Here is a 22,624-nt window from a genome sequence, read left to right on the forward strand (position 1 = left end):
TTCTACCTTTGAATTGGCTCCTAAAACCACTCTTCCATTTCACCTGTAGTAACTAAAACTGAGCTTTCACCCCGAATGCAGCAGTAATTTCCTGTGTAATACCCTCACAGTGTCACCTTCACTAGTTTGTGAGGCATTGAGTTTATCTTTCTAAAATCATTTCCACATTCTTTATTTTCAACAGTTTAAAGTATACATTTCTTAGAGTGACATTCAAGATCTAATACAACCTGACTGTAACTGAATTGGTTCTATGTAGCTTATGCAATTACAGTGTTACAACTCTGGGAGTTGCAGTTCCACTCTTCATCATCTTTAAAAAATTTGGAGGGGTGTTTTCCTGTTCTTTGTTTTTTAAGATTTGTATTATGTATCTGAAAGGCAGAACTACAGAGAGGTTCTTCCATTCATTAGTTTATTCCCCAAACGATCACAATGGCCTGTGCTAGGACCGGCTGAAAGCCAGGAGGCAGTAGGTTCTTCCATGTCCCCATGTGGTTATAGAAACCCAAGGATATGGGCCATCTTCTGCTGCTTTCCTAAGTGGATCACAGGGAGCTAGATCCGAAGTGGAGCAGCCAGGACATAAGCGGACGCCATTTGGGATGCCAGCACTTCAGAATGCCATAACACCTACCCCAGTGATAATAATCTTTATGAATAGTGTCCCCTAGCGTTTTTTGTACTGCAGTACAATCATACATGTTGACCCTTACGATAGCCTGTCTTTACCTTCCCATCCTATCAACATACACACTAGACCTGAATAGAGTACTCACTTCTGTTAAGCCTGGGTCTTGCTTATAGCTTTTTTTTTTAATTATATGCTTTTTCAATTTTTTTAAGATTTATTTATTTTTATTACAAAGTCAAATATACAGCTAGGAGGAGAGACAGAGAGGAAGATCTTCCATCCGATGCTTATAGCTTTTATTTAATAGTTCTTTTTTTCTCTGTTTTTGAGGTGCAGCTTGCAGTGAATGCACAAATGCTTGTTCCTAGTGATATAGTGCTTGTACATTTTTTTTTTTACCTCCCACATTGGTTATTTTCAATCACGTCCATCCCACTAGATTATAAACTGTAATTGGAGGAAAAGGCAAAAGTTATGACAGTCTCTTTCCCTGGGAAAAAAGAACACCAAATATGTATTGATCATGGAATCATTCTTGAAAATATTGTACTGTTTGAGGTACATACAACACATCTCCTCTTTTAGACGCCACAAGCAGTGACTAGATAAGACAAACTATTTCTTTTACGTGTAACAGTTCAAAGTAGATGATTTCCACAGCCTTTCAGCTCTACAGTGTCAAGTACTTCAATCTTGTTCTGTAAGGAGGCTTACCACTGCAACAGTCCATCCAACTGGGAAAGGGCAGAAAGTGAAATGGGACCTTGTTTTGAAAGTTGCACCCATTTTCTAATGACTGAAATGTATTTGCAAGGCCATATCTGTTAAGATGCACTAGGACTAGTACTTTAAGAGAAGGGAAAGATGGAGACCGAAGCACAGCTAACATTTATGCTTCACAGATGGTCTCAATCTTCACACTAACCCTACAGATTAGGATGTGAAAAACTAATGCGCAGAGAAGCCAAGTGGCTCGAGATTTGGATTCTGAAGTTGAAGTCTTTACTGTTTTAGAAGAGACTGTGCAAATATTACTGAATGGATTAAACCACAATAATCATCACAGTATAATGATCATATTTTAGTGTCACATTGCAATATCAGTATCAGTGTACTCCATATAATATCTTGCTTCTCACCACTGTGAAATAAAATGCTGTGTCAACTGATTTGTTTCCAAAGCCTAATTAGCAATATAAACTAAATGACTGTTCTTTTTAAATCTATTATATCATTAATGAGGAAAAATCAGTAACTATGTTTGCCAAGCATAAGTATCTATGTATTATATTTACTTACTAATGCTTCATGATCATAAAGTTTGTTCTAAAAGCACAGAAACCTGTTTATAGGTATCATGGAAGAAACTATAGCCTCCCACTAATTTCTATAGTGATCATTATTGTTATACTTAAAATTGATTCAAGCTCCCAGGGTTGTCTTGATCATCAAAATCAAAAGCATAACAAATACCTGCATTAGAGGAGAATGAATATTATCTAACACTAAATATTATCAAAGCAGTAGGAAACCTTTATCTAAAAGGATCGCTCCTATTGATAATGTAAGAAGAAACAAAGGGTAAAGTGATTCAACCCATACTTAAAGACCCTATGAAATACATAAACAGGTTTGACCATTTCCTTCCAGCCCCCTCAATACTATAGCCTTTTAGATATTTTGGGATACTCTTATAAATGCTTCATATCATGTTAACCTTCATGAAGTAACTTTCTTGTCTGCTTTGTTTTCACTATATCAGTAGTGCCCAGAAAACCTTCACATGTATTTGGCCTTCAGTAAATGTTTTATCTAATGAATAATATACCATGGCAGCCTGGGAGAATGTTTTTATAACTTACTGCAACAACAGTTCTTGAATAAAGGATTTTGAAGATTTAATCCAGTTTGTAATAGCTTTCTAGTCGTAGATAAGTTCTTTTACCCTTCTGAACCTTCTGGGTAAAAAATCTTAAGGGCCAATATTGTGGCTCTTCTTTAAGCTCCCACTTTATGCTGACATCCCCATTTGGAGCACCAGTTTGAGTCCCATCTGCTCTGCTTCCACTCCCGCTTCCTGCTGGTGCATGTATCAGGGCAGCAGATGATACCCCAATTGTTTGCCCCCTGCCACCCATGTAGGAGACCTGCATGGAGTCCTGGCTCCAGTCTTTGAGTTGCCCAGTCCTGACAATTGCAGCCATTTGGGGAGTGAACCTGCAGATGGAAGATCTTTTTCTCTGTCTATCCCTCTGTGTCTATAACTAATTTTCAAATAAGTAAATTTTTCTTAAAATATTGGACTGGCATGGGGGCCTAGTGGCTAAAGTCTTTGCCTTGCACATGCCAGGATTCCATATGGGCCCCGGCAGCCCCACTTCCCACCCAGCTCCCTGCCTGTGGCCTGGGAAAGCAGTCCAGGACGGCCCAAAGCCTCGGGAGCCTGCACCCATGTGGGAGAACTGGAACAGTCTCCATCCAGGCTCCTGGCTTCAGATCAGCACAGCTCCGGCTATTGCAGCCACTTGGGGAGAGAATCAGCGGATGGAAGATCTTCCTCTCTGTCTCTCCTCCTCTCTGTATATTTGACTTTGCAATAAAGAAAAAAATCTTTAAATGAATGTTATTAAAAGGAAATTAGTGAAAATACTTTGTTAAACAAACTAAAGTAGTACTAAATCTGAAGTCCTCTCTACATTCCACATGTTGCCTTGTCTGGAATAAGCAAGCAAAACTTTTTTCAATTGAATTGAATAGCAAGAAAGTATATTTCACTAAAACGAAATTTGACTATATTGAATCTGAGTCACTTAACCAACAGAAGGTCAAATCCTCCCCTTTGTTCAGGATGCCTCTCCTATCCCAGGGTGATTTCATTATTGAACCTGAAAATCAATGGAAGAGAAAGCAACCTGCTGCCCAGGGATTTTCTTGGTGCCTTTTCCTAGATAAGCACTCACAGGACTAGAAGGTAAGATGAGGACCAGTTGCCCCCTATTTAGCCTTCTCACTAAAATCAAGTGCTTCTGGGTATAACCATTACTGCCAGAAGGACCAAGGTAGAGTTACAGGATTCAGGAGGGTTACAGCCAGGGAATGGTAGGGTGTGCAGTTACTTGGCCCAGCTGACTTCTGGGGCATCAGAGTGGCTTACACTTTCTGTGTGTAGCAGAAAGAACCAACAAACCAAATTAAGATATAAAGTAAAATCCTAACTGAAATGTTTCCAAGGCAGAGGTTGCCCTAATTTCAACCTCATGGGCTTAGGAGACAAGATTGGCCATGAGATTCAAGTTTATGTATGTTTACTATAAATAAGAAGCATTCCCCCAGAGCCTAGCAAGTTTTGCAGAAGGCATACCAAAGTGTAATTGAAATGTAACTGCCTCTTAAATTGTGAAATTAATTTTACACTTAATAAATAATGAAAAAAAGGTGAACAAGTAGCTTTAAAGTTCAGGGTGTTAATATTTGAAATCTGTCCAATTTAATTAACTGGGTCCTAGAGACTTTCACTGATAAAACCTCTTTTTGGTTGAGAGACACTAAATGTATCACATGTTTATTTGTATGAATATGAAACTTGTTTTCTCATCATACATTTTTATGTCAGGAAATAGTTTGCATCCATGTGGAATTTATTTGGTAGTTCCTCCAGTGACATTTGTGTGATCTAATTCAAGGGCCTAAAGTAAAGGTTCTGCATGATTTACTTGCATATGATGAAGCTAAATTTAGTGCTGCATTTACATTTTTAAAAGCAAGAATACACCTTCTTGATGGCACAGACATGCATTTTTAACTTAAAAACTCAAGAACTGTAGAACAAGGAAGTTCCTTAGAAATAGAGTCCAATCATCTCTAAAGACACTTGCTGACATGAGGGTCAGTCACAGAATATTCAGTGACATGAGGGTCAGTCAGTGATGGGACCCAGAAATTAGAAGAATTCCCAGTTCCAGGTTCTTACCTGTTCCAGATTTTAACACACACACAAGGTTTCCATTGACAGTTTATCCTGACGTACAGATTTTAAAGACAGTGATACATAACCTAGCCACATATTACAGTATATTTTATATTCTGAAATTGCCTATACTAATTTGCATGCTTTTTTTTAAACTCATGTATTTTAAGTGATCTTAAACATTTGAATGAATGACATAGGTCTAAATGAATAAAATATTCAAAGTGACACTTTGTATTAATAATAGGAGCTTGTGTTTCCATAGTGTCTAAGGCAAGACAGAGATCCCAGAAATGTTAATTACTCTAACATAATTTCACATTTTTCATCTGTCAGAGAGGTCACAGTAGAAACTGAGTTCTTAAGTGAAACACCTAAATAATTGTCTTTCTCTCAGTTCTTCAGAAAATAATGACACTTTAATCCCTGTAATGGAAATTAAGGAATTTCTTATCAAGGCTGTTAAATGATTTAGGGGTATATTCAGTGTGTGAAATAAAATATTCTAGAAGGCCAGGAAATTATCATTTGTACCTGGATATTTAAAAATAATTGTGAAACACAAAAGCAGACTGGTAAAAAATCTGTGTGACCTTAGATTTGGCAAAATTTTTTACATATGGCCTTCAAAGAACAAGCAGCAAAACAACCACCGAACAAAAAGAGTTGACCATTTAGACTGTACCACAGTGTAAAATGTTGTACATCAAAGGATGCTGTCTGAAAGGTGAGGGTTGAATGTTGAACCTGGCAGTTAATCACTGGAAACGCTTACGTCACTTTTTCGAGTGCCTGGGTTTCAGCTCCCGATTCTGATTTCCTACTAATATGCACCCTGGGAGGCACCACATGATGGTTCTTTTGGTTGGATCCTTGTCCAACCAAAAGGGACAAGGAGATCTAGATAGACTTCCTGGATGATAGCGTCAGCCTGGTCCAAACCTAACTGTTGCAAGTATTTGGAGGAGGGAACCATTACATGAGAAATTTCTCTCTGCTCTCCCCTCTTTCCTCTCTCCTCTCTCTCCTGTATCCCAACAAATAAAAATGCTTTTTAAATGAAAAGAAATCTACGGGGAAAGATAACATAGTTATGGTATAACATCTTGGTTTTGAAATATATTTTCAAAAAAAACCTCATAACAGTGAAAAGCAACACAATTTAAAAACTGCAAAAAAAATGGATTTACATAGATGTTTCTCCAGAGATATGTAAATGATCAAGAAGAACAAAGAAAGATGTTTGACATCAAGAGGGAAACACAAATCAAAACCACTGAGCAGGACCCAGCATGATGGCTCAATTGGCTAATCCTTCCCTTGCAAGCACCTGGATCCCAGATGAGTGCCGGTTTGTGTCCCAGCTGCTCTACTTCCCATGCAGCTGCCTGCTTGTGGCCTGTGGAAACAATGGAGGATGGCCTGAGTTCTTGGGACCCTGCACCCATCTGGGATGCCCAGCGAAGGCTTCTGCCTCCTGGCATCTGAGCAGGTCAGCTCTAGGCACTGCAGCCATTAGGGGAGTGAACTGGAGGAGAGAAGATCTCTCTCTCCCTCTGTCTCTCCTTCTCTCTGTAAATCTCTTTCCAATAAAAATAAATATATCTTTTTTTAAAAAGCACTGAGGAATGAATGGATAGATAAAATATTGTATATATTTATAGTGGACTATTATTCAGCCATAAAAATGAACTAATTGTTGCTACATGCTACAACATGAAAATGCTCAGAAATATTATGCTTTGTGAAATAAGCCAAATATGAAGGATTTATATTTTATGGTACTATTTATAGAAAATGTCAAAAGTGGACAGATCTGTAGAGACAGAAATATGGGTTGGTGATTTCCAGGAACTTTTTGCAGGTTTCCCATGTAGGTGCAGGGGCCCAAAAACAAGCTCTCTGCTACTCCTCTCCTTGATCTACCAGAAATGGAGCATCCAGGACTTGAACCAGTGCCCATGTGGGATGCTGGTGCCACAGATGGTGACCCTATCTGTTACATCACAGTTCCAGCCTAGACTAACTTGTAATAGGCACAGAATTTCTTTTCTAGGTAATCAGAATATTCTGTGATTAGTGGCAGTGTGATTGATAGTTGCACAGCACATGCGTATATTTAAAAAGTACTGAAGTATACCCTTTAAATGGTAGATATTACTGTTTAAAATTATATCTAAATTGAAAATACTTTTAAAAATTCTACAAGGCACTGTTTGCTCAAATATAAAATTTTAAAACGAGTTTGTAGACCAAGTATATATGATTTGTAGGAAGAAGGATTAAGGGCAGAGGAGAAATATGGCTATCTTCTTAGAATGGTGTCTGTGAAATATATGAAATCTGTTCCATTTATATTAATAATAAAACAAAATCAGAAGTATATTTGTGCAAAAATTTTGAAAACAATGCATGCAGGAGGTCTTCAAAAATGTCTTGAAAAATTCATATTATGAAAAGAATTGTGAGACTCAATCAACTTGCTTTTTTTTTAAGTTTCTTTACAAGGTATTGAGATCACAGACACATGTGGGGCATTTTTATGGGTAGAGTGGGTTGGGAGGGAAGGGTGAGAGAGAGGCAAATGTTTCTGCCATCCATTCCAGGTCCCTGAGAGGAGAGGTCGCCCCTCCGCATTGCCAGGGAAGAGGAGAGGCTTCAGGATAGGACCCCAGGTCGCCAGTGAGGCAGAGTACATTCTGGGAGCGGGATCATTTGATTGATACTAATAAACTTAATTTTTTACAATTTAGATTTCCCCAAAAGTGAATTATTTAGTACCCTATTAATCAACAGATAAATTTTGTCTATTCTGTGGCTTTTAGAGGATTAAGAGAAAGGTCCTTAAAAGAGATAGAAAGGTTCTGTGTTAGCGTTTATACAGTTAGACAGAAAGATTCAGTTATTAGGTCTCTGCTTAGAGACAAAGAATGTAGTTAGAGATGCATGAACTGAGCTGGTAAAATCTAATTACCTCCAGTTTGCAAATCACCTGTAGTTTGAATACACCAAGGAAGCTGGAAAACTACTATGTGGTAGGGATAGGACTAAAGAGATGTGATTTTTTTTTTTAATGTACAGTCCAACAGTAGCTCTCCCTAGATTTTGTGCTAAAATAAGAGCATTTTCACACATTTTAATTGCTCTCCGATAAGTGTGAACTCCAACCACAAACATTTATTATCTATTTAATTTTGCTCTAATTTCAGTGTGGCAAGAATTCACAGTATAAGTGGGAGTAACTATCCTTTTAGTAAAAAGAATTCCTTTCTCACATTGCTAATCTTGTAATATATCTCTATAATAAAATATTAATATTTATATTTCTCCATTTTTAGACTATGTTTATTGATTACTGCATTCACAATAGCTCTTTATGATCTGTAATGTTAGTAAAGATATTTAAGACTTAAAGAAGTTTCATAATATTTCAGCTCAGGATTTTAGATGAGAGACTTTTATGCCTTTATAAACATTCAAAGTGTTCGATACTGTGTCATTTGCAGTAAACCTTAAAGAACAATGTTTAAGGTGCATTTTTAAAATGAGATGAACATAGTTTAACTAAATTGTTGTGATTATTTTCTAGACCTGTCATTTGCTCCATCCTTTATAGTGATGCTACGGGGCACAGAGGAATGGATACAAACATTGGTGAGCAGCTCAATAAGGCATACGAAGCCTTCCGACAGGCATGCATGGATAGAGATAATGCAGTGAGAGAACTACAGCAAAAGGTGTGTGGTTCTGATCTTGAACATCTTTCAGTGCAATTTGAGAGCCGTTTGTAACTAAACAATGTTACATTAGTAGAGATTGCCTTTAAGAACTATGATTACTGAAATACATGGATGAAATTTGATCTTTTCCTTTTGAGAAAATATTCTGACCTTTGATAGAACAGATTTGATAATTTTATGTTAAAGTGATTGTTTTAGGCAAATTAAAAAATATTGCTTTCTCTAAATTTTTACTATCAGTTATTACTTTGTATATAAATGGGAATCAATGTTAAAAACAGTTTGATGACAAATTGAAAGCTAAAAGTATTGTTGTCTCAGCTACTTTGTATTTGTTTTAATGTGATATTTGGCTGGCAAAAAGTGTGGAAATATTAATATAGTTTTAAAGTAAATTTTTATTTATAAAAACTCCAATCTTTGTTAGTTAGACTATTACAGTGAAATCTAACTTAATAAAAGTTTCAGCTTTTAAAAACTTTGCATCTGAAGTTTCCATTTTGTACTTTCAATTTCAAATGAAAGTAAATTGGAAGAAAGATATATTCTATTCAGTCACAAAAATTAGCACAGTAATCTCTATGCATATATCTGTGATTCATCAGTAATAGAGTTTGTATTGCTCTGCAGCAACATGAGAAACATACAATGAATGAACTTGTGGTGGTGGTAGATTTGTTCCAGTTAAAATTTTTCCCTTAATCTTGTATTATGTCCCATATTTCTAAATTATGGGAATAAAGATCATAATTTTATCGACATACACTTTAATGGGTAATGATAGTTACTGGATTTCTTGTGTGATATCATTACTTACGATTGTTTCAGAAGTCCTTAGTTCAGTTTACATGTTCCTTAAATTCTCTAGTACCCATAGGATTCATTATACAGTCATACTCATAGCTAAGATATATTTCAGCAAAGACCAAAAGTGCATTACCATGTTTTTTTTTAAAGATTTATTTTTATTTTTATTACAAAGTCAGATGTAGTGAGAGGAGGAGAGAGAGAGAGGAAGTGGAGCTGCCGGGATTAGAACCAGAGGCCATATGGGATCAAGGCGAAGACCTTAGCCACTAGGCCACGCTGCTGAGCCCCATTACCATGTTTTTAATATTAAATAGTATCAGAAGGAGTCTAAAGTAATCTGTTAAGACTAGCTATTCACTTTCCTCCCAATTTCAAAAATTATTGCATTTATGCTGTGTATAGGAAACCATGTTTGAAATTCAGAATTCACGTTGAACTTGACAATAAGATGCTGGACTCTATGTTTGGTATATGCTTGCAATGGGGGAATCTCAACTGAACTTGAGCTGTGGTTATGCAACAAGGTGGAGGAATCCACCATGGTGAGAGGGTTTGGGGAGGGGTGGGAGAACCCAAGTATCTATGTAACTGTGTCACATAATACAATGTAATTAATGAAGTTAAATAATAAATAATTAAAAAAAAAAAGAAATTCAGAATTCAGAGGTTTTTGTTTTTTACAGAAGGCTGTACAAAGGCATTCTCTGTTTTGGGAAGGTAGGAAACAGAATTGGGGAAGAATGCTAAGATAATCTTTTGTTAAAACAGAAATAAAAGTTTCCTTTAACTCTTTTTTTTTTTAAAGATTTATTTTATTTTTATTGCAAAGTCAGATATACAGAGAGGAGGAGAGACAGAGAGAAAGATCTTCCATCCAATGATTCACTCCCCAACACTCCCCAAGCAGTCACAATGGCCAGAGCTGAGACGATCCGAAGCCAGGAGCCAGGAAATTCCTCCAGTTCTGCCACACGGGTACAGGATCCCAAGGCTTTGGGCCGTCCTGGTCTGCTTTCCCAGGCCACAAGTAGGGAGCTGGGTGGGAAGTGGGGCTGTCGGGATTAGAACCAGTGCCCATATGGTATCCTGGCGCGTTCAAGGCGAGGACTTTAGCCGCTAGCCCACCACGCCAGGCCTTTCCCTAACTCTTGCTCTTTTACTGATCAGTGGTACACAACCACAGACTGCTGATTTACCCCTTTGTCTGCAACGGAAGAGACGCCTTTACTCACATTCGCATATATACAAAAAAAAAAAAGGAAAGGGGGAGGTTTTTTTCAAATATATGTATTTTTCAAAGCTGATGCTATTGAGTGCTCAACAGCAAAGAAAATGGATACGTATTTTCTTATTTCTTAAAAGCTAAAAACCCTGGTAGTTATTGTTTTAAAGAAGTATTTACTGGATACCTGCCATGCACTTGGCATTTGACAGGATTTTAATATTACTGAAGTAAACAAAACACTATTTTACACCATTAAGGAACTTTAGAAAGTTCAAATAATTAATATAAAAGATACTGTGTAATTAAAAAAAAAGCAGGGGAAATAAAACAGAAAATAGTTACCGTCTTGGAGTATTAAGCGTTATAATATAAGCCAGTGCAGGGTAATATTAGAGCACAGAGGAAGGGGCTGGCGCTGTGGTCTGATTAGTAAGGCTGCTGCCTGTGACACTGGCATCCTTTATGGGTACCAGTTTGGATCCTGGCTGCTACACTTGCACTATAGCTCCCTGCTCAAACCACTGGGAAAGTCCTTGAACACGTGCACCATGGGAGACCCAGAAGAATCTCATGGCTTTGATTTGGCCTCACCCTACCAGTGCAGCCATGTGGAAAATGAATTAGTGGATAGAAGATCTCTCTCTCTCTCTTTTCTCTTTTTTTTTCTATTTTCTCTCTGTTTCTCCCTCCCTCCATTGTCCCTCTGTTTCTATACTTTCTTCTCTTCTTACCCTTCCTTCTCTTTTCCTTCCCCCTCTTCCACTCTTTCTCTTGCCTCTCCCCTCTCTAACTCTGCCTTTCAAATAAATAAAATAAATAAATATATTTTTTAAAAAGTTAGGAGGCAGCTGATTCAGTCTGAGAATCAAGTCATAAGGTTAATATGAGTCAACACAGACTAAGATTAAAAAGAGTTTGGGGAAGACGGATTCCACAGACAGAGAGAGTACCATATTTAAAACCACAGAAGTGAATGATTGGTGCTTTCCACATACCACAACATGATCCTTTGACTCCAGTGAGAATGACAGTACATTTCAGGAAAGGAAACCATAGAAGTAGATGATGGTATGATTATGCTGAGTATGTCCAAGTAGGTTGTATGATATCCTTACTCAGAAGTTAGTACATAAAGTGAGCTTAGATGTCTGCCCCCATCAAGTGCCTGAGTTTTATTCCCAGCTCTGGTTTCTGACTCCATCTTCTTGCTAATGTAGACCCTGGAAGGCAGTAATAATGGTGTAATTGAGTTCTTGCTAGCCATGCTAACCATGCAAGGCACTTGGATTAAGTTCATAGTTCTCAGCTTTGACCTGGCTTCTTTCTAGCCATTACAAGCATTCAGAGAGAGAGAGCAGCAGATGTACGAGCTTTCTGAGTTTCATGCAAAAAAGAAAAAAATTATTTAAGATTGTTTAAGATGTTGAAGGATTAGTGTGTGCTTTAGAAAACATTTAATTCAAAGCAGTGTTCTAAGAACAAGGTATATTTAAGTGTCAGGGCTGGAGTTGTGGTATGATGGGTTAAGCTGCTCCCAGCAGTGCCAGCATCCCTTATGGGCATTGTTTCAAGTCCAGCTATTCCGATTCCCAGCCAGCTCTCTGCTCATGTGGCTGAAAGAAGCAGTGGAGGGTGACCCAAGACTTTGGGCCTCTTCAGCCATGTGGGAAACCCAGATGAAGCTCCTGGATATTATTTCAGCCTAGCCCAAAACTGCCCTTTGCAACCATTTTGGAAGTGAATCCGTGAATGGAAGATGTATCTTTCTCTCTCTCTCTCTCTCTCTCTCTCTTTCTCTCTCTCTCTTTCAAATAGATACAATAAATATCTTCTTTGTAAAATTTGTTCATTTTTATCAAAAAGACAAATCCACAGACAGGAGAGACAAAAAGAAAGATCTTCTCATCAATTGGTTCATTCCCCAAATGGCCGCAAAGGCCGGATCTGAGCCGATCCAAAGCCAGAAGCCAGGAGCTTCCTCCAGGACTCCCACGCAGGTACATGGTCCAAAGGCTTTGGGCCATGCTCTACTACTTTCCCAAGCAACAAACAGGAAGCTAGATAGGAGCTGAAGCAGCCAGGACACAAACTGGTACCCATTTAGAATCCTGGATTAGCAAGGGGAGAATTAGCCAATTGAGCCTAACACATAAATCTTTATAAAAATTAATTTTAAGGGCCCAGTAGTCTAGTGGCTAAAGTCCTTGCTTGCACACACCAGGATCCCATATGGGAACTGGTTCTAATCCTGATGCCCCACTTCCCATCCAGCTCCCTGCTTGTGGCCTGAGAAAGCAGTCAAGGACAGCCCAAAGCTTGGGACCCTGCATCTGCGTGGGAGATCCGGAAGAAGCTCCAGGATCCTGGCTTTTGATCAACTGAGCTCAGCTGTTGTGGCTGTTTGGGGAGTGAATTGGCAAACAGAAGATCTTCCTCTCTGTCTCTCTTTTTATATCTGACTTTCCAATGAAAACAAATAAATCTTAAAAATTAATTTTAAAAAAGCAAGTATCCAGTTTACCTTGTATACTTTAATATATATTGATACAAATTGTGTAGATATGTAATTTACTATATGTTAGTGTACATTTATGAGTAAATATTTTATCCTTCAAATTTTAAAAAATGAGTTGTAATTTTGAAGAAGCAAAATGAAGACCTTAATTAAGCATTGGTGATGAGTTGAGGAAGAGATCTAACACATATTTAGGAAATCAGTAAAACAGCAGCTGATACCTGAATGTAAGCCACTTCATGGTGATAGCAGACTAGGATGATACCCAGTGATCTAGAACAGACGAATGAATTCATGTCTGACAGCAACAGAGAAAGGGAAAATAGAGAGTTGGAGATGGAAATATAAGATATATAGTTAGATTTTAATTAACAGGAATAGCTATCTGAAGATATACAAAAATGTTCCATGGATGCTAGTAAATATAGATACAGTTCTGAATTGGAGATTATAGATACAGAAATAATGGATTTTGCTGTAACCTTAAATGTGGACACATTTCTCAATTGGAGTGTAAACTGAAGGAATACTTGAGGGGGAGAAGTAAAGGAGGGAAAGAGGAAGGGAAGAAGCCCAACCAGTTGGTCTCTGGACATTCAAAACGTAAGTATTTGAGGGACATAGGAAGGGCAATCTGGAGAATGCCAACATTTTAAAGACTAGACATAGGGACAACATGGTGGCATAGCAGTTTAAGCTCCTGCCTGCAACTTCACCGTCTCATATGTGCACTGGTTCCCATCCCGGCAGCTGCACTTCTGATCCAGCTCCCTGCTAATGCATATGGAAAAGGAACAGAGAATGGCACATGTACTTGGGCCCCTTCACCCACTTGGGTGACCTGGAGGAAGTTCCTAGCTTCAGCCCAGAACAGCCCCAATCATTGGGGCTATTTGGAGAGTGAATCAGCAGATGGAAGATCTCTCCTTCTCTGTGTCTCTCTCTGTGACACTGCCTATTAAATTAATTTCTTTTTAGATTTATTTATTTTATTGCAAAGGTGGAACTACAGACAGGAGGAGAAACAGGAAGATCTTCCATCCAATGATTCACTCCCCAAGCAGCCACACCGGCCGAAGCTGCCCTGATCCGAAGCCAGGAGCCAGGAGCGCCTTCCAGGTCTCTCACATGGGTGCAGGGTCCCAAGGCTTTGGGCCATCCTCAACTGCTTTCCCTGGCCACAAGCAGGAAGCTGGATGGAAAGTGGGGCCCCTGGGGTTAAAAACCAGCATTCGTATGGAATCCTGGCGCGTTCAAGGTGTGGGCTTTAGCCACTAAGCTACTGCGCCAGGCCCAAATAAATAAATATTTTTTAAAAGACTAGAGCATGAATTAAGAAGTTTACTTTGAGCAGAGGACCTTTCTCCTAGAGAACTGGAGGGAAAGAAGAAGGAAAAAAAGTAACTACAAAGGAAGATAAGCTTATAGGGCCAGTGATGTGGTTCAACAGGCTAATCCTCCACCTTCAAGTGGTAGCATCCCGTATGGGCACCAGTTCGTGTCCCAGTTGCTTCACTTGCCATCTAGCTCCCTGCTAAGGACCTGGGAAGACAGCAGAGGATAGCACAAGTCCTTGATTCTATGTACCCATATGGAAAACTCAAAGGAGCTCAAGGCTCCTGATTCCTGGCTTCTGGTTGCACATCAGCTCAGTGGCAGCCATTTGGGGAGTGAACAGGTGAATGGAAGATCCTCCTCTCTTTCTCCTTCTCTCTCTGTAAATCCACTTTGAGTTTGAAAAAATTGAAGTAGCAATTGTCCACATAAATGTAGGGATCAGAGGAAAGGTGTAGGCTACATCAGGAAAGCCGAGTCACCAGAACATGGCTGTATTTTGCCTGGAGGTGATTATGTATGAAGAAAGTACACAGCAAAATGATGGCTTTGGGAGAGCAAAGATGAGCTTCACGTTTATGACATAGCAGTGATCCATGCACCTGAGCTTTGTGGTCACATAAGCCAAGATCCAATTCCTAGCTCTGCCACGTGCTGGGAAATGTGGCCAGCTGATTTTACACCTCTTTGCCCTCAGTTTTCTATTTGTAAATTGTGTGAAATAATCTCAGAAGGTGGGCTTAAGAATTAAAAGAGATGAAGAAAATCAGATTTTCTAATTTTGATATGGAGTAGAATCACAAGTGATAGTATGTTGCTGAGTTGAAAATTTTGGTTGCAGTGCAGTTCTCATCTTGTGAAGTGAGATACAAATGTATGTATACGGTAACTCTGAAAGTGCACATTACCCGGTTGCCAATAGTTAACCCGGAGGAATGCCAAGCAAAGGGAAGAAATGCTCACTTTTATACTTTGTGTATATCTGTATATATTTGCAAATGCATTGTACTTCTGCAGTGGTAGTAGTGGTTGGTTGGCTTTCATTTTCATTTTATCAACAAGCGTGAAAGTTTAAAATTTTTAAACAGCCATTAATTCTTAGTGATTTTTAATCCATTGTGTTTCTTTGTAAAGTTTGAACAACTATGAAGTAGGGATTTTTTTATTCCTTGGGAATGTTTTTTGGCCCAGTGGAGATACCATTCTGGTTTTTCAAAAAGGAAACATCTGGGGCCCGGCACAGTGGCCTAGCGGCTAAAGTCCTCGCCTTGAATGCGCCGGGATCCCATTTGGGCGCCGGTTCTGATCCCAGCAGCTCCACTTCCCATCCAGCTCCCTGCCTGTGGCCTTGGAAAGCAGTTGAGGACGGCCCAATGCTTTGGGACCCTGCACCCGCATGGGAGACCCGGAAGAGGTTCCAGGTTCCTGGTTCCTGGCATCGGATCGGAGCGTATCGGCCCGTTGCGGCTCACCTGGGGAGTGAAATATCGGACGGAAGATCTTCCTCTCTGTCTCTCCTCCTCTCTCTGTATATCTGACTTTGTAATAAAAATAAATCTTTAAAAAAAAAAAAGGAAACATCTGGGTCCTAGGTTATAATGAACTAGAAAAAAAAATAGAGAACAGGTTTAGAGCATAGGATAATTGTGTGATAAACATAACAATTCAGTGGTAATCAGAACTTTTTTATAGCTATATACATTATCTTTGTCCATTTATGCTATTAAAACAAAATATCTTAGAGCAGGTAATTTATAAAAGAAATTTCTTTCTCACAGTTCTGAAGGCTGAGAAGACCAATATTAAGGTGTCATTGTGTATGCTGATAAATTGTTGGCAGAACTGTTACCTAATAATGGGTAATCAGATTAATTATCTGATCTGTCAAGTTTCTTATCTCCTATCTAAATCATGGCATCTGGGGGACTTATAACCCAGTAAACAAAATGGTTAAAGAAAGCATTGTGCAAGGATCTATGATCTACTTTTTTAACTTGAAATTGAAGTTGATGCTTAGTTAACCAAATTTTTAAGATGGACTTTTAATCAGATTGTGTCTAAATTAATTAGTTTGTGCCCAAAGTGTTATGTATTGGGATAATTAATACTTAATTATCTTCCTTCATGAACTGTAGAGCTCCCTATTGAGAGCTTTTGTGGAAGCCAAGCAAATCCTTCCATAAAAATTTCATTCTCTTAATCTTGAAACCGTTTGAAAGATTTTTAAATGAGCCTATTTTTTAAATCCATCCATCATTTACTTAATTCCTTAATAAATCATTAGAGGATACAAGTGGTATTTTTCAGAATATTTTTAGTCCTCAAGGATGAAAAGAAATTACACTTGACATATTTGGAGTATTATAGATGACTTCAGGACACTGTAATGTTTTTTCCCTATATAAAAAAAAAGGTGCCTTGGCAAATATGAAAAATGAGAATATTCAATGTCAGCAGAAGTAAAAAATCAATTTATAGAAATCTATTTTAATATTTATGAAACTCATTAAAATTTGAACAGCTGTATGTCCAAAATTACAAGGAATATTGCTGCCTTAGTTTTGAGGTTGAAGATTTGAAATTTTACCTTACTAAAAGGGAAATTCTGAAGATTAACTTTTTGTTTTATTTATCATATGTGACAGTATGTATGTATGGGCACCATTCTAATAAATGAAAGAAAAGATATGTACTGTATGTTATCCCCATGTTTAAAGTTTGCTTTTGAACATAAAGGTCAAATATGAAGGGCCTTATGGCACAAGTACCTGAGTACCTGTTTACTTCTTTAGATGCTTGGAAGACCAATTTTTTTGCTAGTCTTTGGAAATGGAAGGAGTGTCAGATACACAGAAGCCAGAGTCATCTTGGCCAGATGGTGTTTGATACAGATGGATGGTTAGTTGTCATGCAGATCTCCTACTTGGTAACTTGTTGCTGCCATCTGACTCAAAGAATCATTCACACACACTGGCTGTCAAAAGCATCTTCTCTTCTGTCTGTTTTAGCTGTCATGTCTGTGCTCTGTACAGAAGTGTTGACAAGACATTGCTGTTGTACATTTTCAATGTGGTTGTTCGTGATTTTTGTGTTTTATGGGGTCTCTGATAGTGCTGGAATGCACTTCGTAATTGTATTTTTTTTTTTTTACAAAACAAAATAGGGTGCTTTCAACAATTATCTTTTACAAGGATTTTTCATGTTATCCAGATCCATTTACTGAATGAGCAGAAGCTTTTAAGAAAAAGAAAGAAAAAACTTCTGTAATGAATTTGCAAACATAGCATGTACACTGAGTTCAACTGGTTATTTCTCAGTTTGGTTAAATATCTTCTGGACTTCCTTCTTATAGCCTGTGGCCAACATCTTTATATTCTTTTCTGAGTATGTATTTTCTATTTTCATATTACTATATTTTTTTCTCCTAACCTAATAAGTTCCCTCCCCCCTTTTTTTTCAGAAAACATCTTCAAATGTTTGTATCTTGTGAATCTACTTTCTCTAATTTGATTTAGCTTTATCTCATTTACCTACTTTGTTTCCACTTTTGTCTTTTCTCCTATGGAAGTGTAAGCAAAGCCATTTTTCTGTCCCTTCAGGTTACTTCTGAAGGCATTTCTATTTCTGCTATTTCTTTAACAACTTAAATAGCGTATTTACCCAGCTAATATTCCTGAGCACCTCCAAATGTGCCAGGCATTCTGTGGTCCTCTGGAGCTCTCAGGAGGAAATAGTCTTGGCCTTAAGGAGGTCACAGTCTGGAGGGGAATTGCATACAGACTGCTATAATGTTAAGTTATGTGAAAACATGGATCATAGTTATTTTTTCCCCTGATATGCTTCCAGGGTATCAGTTTTTTAAAATTACTACAGAATTTTCCTGAATTTTATATTAAGTGATTTAAGAAATAATACAAAAGTTCATCTTTAAATAGCCATTTATTTATTCTCAGCTATTATGTAATTTTACATTATTCATTTATTATAATATACTATATGCAGATGTGCTAACATGCATTTTTAAGCCAGAGAGTAGAAGATGAAAATTAACTGGCAGAGCTGTCTGAATTGGTTCCAAAAGAAAATAAATGCCCATTTTGTTTCTTCGTTAAAGTGGATGGGAAAAAATAAATCCTAGAGTAGGTGAAGGATGAACTGAGGCTTAACTATTTATGCACTTACTCTAGGCTTGGGGCTAACTGGCTGTTATTTGTACTGGCTAAATAATCTCCAGCAGTGGAATATATGTACTTACCAATATACTGTGAGAAGAATAGGTAATTAGTAGGGGAGTTGTGACAAGCTAAATCCGCCACTTGCAGCACCAGCATCCCATATGGACACTGGTTTGTGTCTAAGATGTTCCACTTCTGATCCAGCTTCCTGCTTATGTCCTGGAAAGCAATGTATAATGACTCAAGACCTTGGGCCCCTGAACTGATATGGAAGATCTAGAAGAAGTATTTGGCTTCAGATCAGATCAACTCTGGTGGTTGTGGCAATTTGGGGAGTGAAGCAGCAAATGAAAGATCTCTCTGTCTCTTCTTCTCTTTAAATCTGCCTTTCAAATAAAAATAAATAGCAGCCAACAAAATGTCTCGGCTAATCCTCTGCCTTGCAAGACAAGGTATCCCATATAGGCATCAGGTCCTATCCTAGCTGCTCCATTTCCCATCCAGCTCCCTGCTTGTGGCCTGGGAAAGCAGTAGAAGATAGCCAAAAGCCTTGGGACCCTGCACCCATGTGGGAGATCCAAAAGAAGCCCCTGGCTCCTGGTTCCTGGCTTCAGATTGGCTCAGCTCTGGCTGTTGCAGCCATTTGGGGAGTGAATCAGTGGATAGAAGATCTTTGTCTCTCATTCTCCTTGTAAATCTGCCTTTCTAATAAAAATAAATGAATCTTAAAAAAAAAAACAGTAGATTAGTGGTTGATGCTTGTGACTAACAGTTCTTTCTAGAAAGTTCTAACTACTTAGAACTAGATTGACAAGGCTAACATGCTTGCTAATTTTTCAATACTGGTTGCAGTGCAGCCCAAGTATGGATTTATGACTGTGAAGGACTATACTACTATAATGACATGGGAAAAATTAGTGGGGAGGATGGGGATTTGGGTAAGGGGGAAGGGAAATCCCAGAGCCTATGGAACTCTGTCAGAATAATAAAATAAAGTAATAAAAAACAAAGTGTTTTACATTGGCCAAAAAAAGTATGCTTTTTACAAGAATGTGCCAAAAACAAAGGAAGCTACTGCCCCTCCCAAAGCCAAAACAGAAACTTTGAAGGCAAATAAGGTAATGCTGGAAGGAGTACACAGCCCCAAAACAAAGCTCCACACTCTACCCAGGTTGCAGCAGCTCAAAACACTGAGCCACTGGTGGCAGCCCAAATAACCTCAGTGGAACGAGCTGGAGAAACAGGGTTGACCACCATGCCGTCATCCAGTTCCCCCGATTGGTGAGTCTGCTAAACAATATAGAAGACAACAACACACTAGTGTTCAAGCACTAGATCAAACAAGCTGTGAAGAGTCTTGATGACATCGATGTGGCCAAAGTCAACACCCTAATCACACCTCATGGGGAGAAGGCAGCATATGTTCAACTGGCTCCTTATTATCATGCTTTCAATGTCACCAACAGAATTGAAATCATCTAAACTGAGATCAGCTGGCTAATTTTAAATACAGTCTTTTTTTCACCGTTAAAGAAAAAAAAGAATTTACTCTCAGTGCTTAAATCCTTAGGTTTTTCATGTGAATTTAAATAGGAATAAGATATCTTGTCTTTAGCACAGACTTATAACCAGTTCTGAAGCTCATAATTATTGGAGAAATGGTCCAGACAGGCTCACAAGATTCATTATTCTTTCCATAATTAATAAATTGTACTTGGATTCTTCCCTTTTTTCAGTAAGCATGTACTCAACATCTGTGTTTAAGTTACTTTGCAGAATTTTGTGGGATATGTCAAGTTATGAAAGAGTGATCTCAAGTAGTGTGCAAAACCACACATGACTTGGGTTACTTAACAGCCTTGTTACTTGTTCATTCTGAAGCCTGTTACTCATAAAAACTCACCTTTTATTTAGATACATTTTTAAAGGTGAGTTTTATTTGAAAATCTAGTAATAGCTGGTTTTTTTTTTAAGAAAAAAGTTTAAAAGATTAGTTTTAAAAAATTTAAAGACTTTTAAAGATTTAAAGTCTAAGCTTACTAGTCTGAGAATAATAGAGCTTCACCAATTTTGAGCTTTTATTAAAAGTCAATTTAATATCAGATAACCTGGTTTCTACAGAAGGACAATCTGAGATTATTCTGACTCCTTTCATACTTTAAAGCACTTACAATCTGTCATTTGTTCCTTCCTCTAGTAATAGAAATTAGTAGACAATTCGCAATTGTTTGGTGCTATATATTTTTTTGAACATGTTCAATTTTATTAAAAATATTTAACATTGATTAGATAGTACAATACAGTTATGGTACATGAACACTGTACCAGAAGCATTTTTGTTAAACTCATGGTTAAATGGAAATGGTATTCCAAATTCCCAATTTGTACTTCTCATGTTACTGTATGCTTACCAGCAATCCCATTATAGGAATAGTCTTAAAACATATTACTAAACACACATTCAAGTACATTCTACCAGTGTTACTGAACTGACTAGAGGAGTCCTTTTGTACAACTCTGGTATGTAAGACAGGAAGATAAGCAATGTTCATGGCATATATTTTTAAGACCTTACTAGCTTGCTGAGATTGATACAGTATTTCCATTGACTTGAAAGTTTGCAACATCTGTATACCTTTATGCAAGCTCATGTCTCCTCCATTGCTTAAGTGCCATAAAACAGTAAGATGAGTGATTAGAAATAAAAGTAAAATTAAAATCTTCAAGATATAACCAAAAGATTGACTGTCATGTTTTCTTGACTTAAGTGTCTCATAGCTTGTCTCTTTCATTTTCATAATGTCTTATTTATGACTGCTTCCTATGTGGCTTTAGATATAATGGGAAGTTCAGAGGTATATTTATCTGAAAGACTTGATATTTTAGTTTCTATAGTTAGTTAGTGTAAGTAATGATTTTGATACAATACCTATTTTGTCAGTTAAAAATATTATTTTATTTAGGACCAAATTGCAAATTAGAATTTTTATTCAAATTGAAGGACCAAGAAACCAATCTCAAAACTCTTAATTGTGTTTAAATAATGTAATCGTACTAAAGTTTTACAGTCCTTTAAGTAATTTTAACCACTAATGTCTATAATAATTACAAATGCATTTCTGGAGTCAGTTTATATCTCATGAATAAGTAATACCTGTGAAATAGCGATGCAGGCAATGTTTGTGTCTGTCAGTCAATATCGGGCTAACTGGTTTTTGTATCAGCAGACTGAGAACTATGAACAGAGGATACGTGAGCAACAGGAACAGCTGTCAGTTCAGCAAGCTATTATTGACAAGCTCAAATCACAGTTACTGCTTGTGAATTCTAATCGAGGTATGCTCATATTAATTTTTTTAATAGTTTAAACCTCTTGGAAAAAAGAGGTGGGAGTTGATTTTCGTTTTATTCCTCTATTGTTTCTCAGAAATTCTGATACTATAATAAGAGTAGTACAGCTTACATATTCATTCAAATGAATACTTGCAGAATATAGAAAAATGACTCTCACATATGAGTTAATGAAACTTCCTAGAAGGCAGTTTGCCAATAAACAGGAAAGGCTTTTAAAAATTTTGTGCACTTTGAACAGAAAATTTAGGTCTATGTTTGTATCAAACTATGTAAGTTCACCAGATACATATGCAGGAATGTGTGTCACATAATAATTAAAGTCTAGAAACAAATAATAACAGCTGGATGACAGTGAGCAATATGAAAAGCTATGTATCCAAGAAACATAATGATAATAGATGTTTATTTACTAAGAAATATATTCATGATACATAGCAGCCAATACAAGTTACAAAAATAAACTGTTTCATCAATGTAGGAAAAACTGTTTCATCTGATGTGAATGTATATACTTAGGAAAAGAAAAACTTAGGAATCTTGTACAGGTTATAAAAAGCATGGGCAATTTTACTTTTCATTTTTAATTTTTGTCATGTCTGCATTTCTGTGTTTTTTTAAGTGAGCATAGAGTAGTTATATAAATAAATAAGAAATGCATATTACTAAGAAATGTATAAGTGAAAATAAAACTTGCATGATAGTATAGTTTGTAAATAGTACATGATGTTTTGCTGTTAAATTGTAAAGGAAATAGGCTATTTATTATATGTACAGTTTTTGCCCAATGTCTGGAAATAAAATTGTTTGCTCTTATAATTGCTGCAGGTAAAGTGTCTATATTTTGTGTATTGGAGTCCGTCAGGAAGTGC

The 22,624-nt window shown here is 37.3% G+C and overlaps 1 protein-coding gene and 1 long non-coding RNA gene across 6 annotated transcripts in view; one reads left to right on the top strand and one right to left on the bottom strand.

Annotated features, from left to right (window-relative positions):
• Positions 1-22,624, top strand: part of TANK (TRAF family member associated NFKB activator) — an 81,269-nt gene that overhangs the window by 24,042 nt on the left and 34,603 nt on the right. For 4 of the 5 annotated variants that reach the window (XM_058664554.1, XM_058664555.1, XM_058664553.1 and 1 more), the window contains 2 exons: positions 8,191-8,338; positions 21,629-21,737. In XM_058664554.1, coding sequence (XP_058520537.1) covers positions 8,240-8,338; positions 21,629-21,737 — 208 coding nt within the window. In that variant the 5' untranslated portion in view covers positions 8,191-8,239. The remainder of the gene's footprint in view (positions 1-8,190; positions 8,339-21,628; positions 21,738-22,624) is intronic. The other variant, XM_058664556.1, reaches the window with a different exon arrangement.
• LOC131480371 (uncharacterized) overlaps positions 1-22,624 on the bottom strand; it is a 72,497-nt gene that overhangs the window by 3,382 nt on the left and 46,491 nt on the right. The gene's annotated exons all lie outside the window — the stretch shown is intronic.

The sequence above is a fragment of the Ochotona princeps genome, chromosome 5 (genome assembly GCF_030435755.1).
Source record: "Ochotona princeps isolate mOchPri1 chromosome 5, mOchPri1.hap1, whole genome shotgun sequence".
Taxonomy (NCBI): domain Eukaryota; kingdom Metazoa; phylum Chordata; class Mammalia; order Lagomorpha; family Ochotonidae; genus Ochotona; species Ochotona princeps.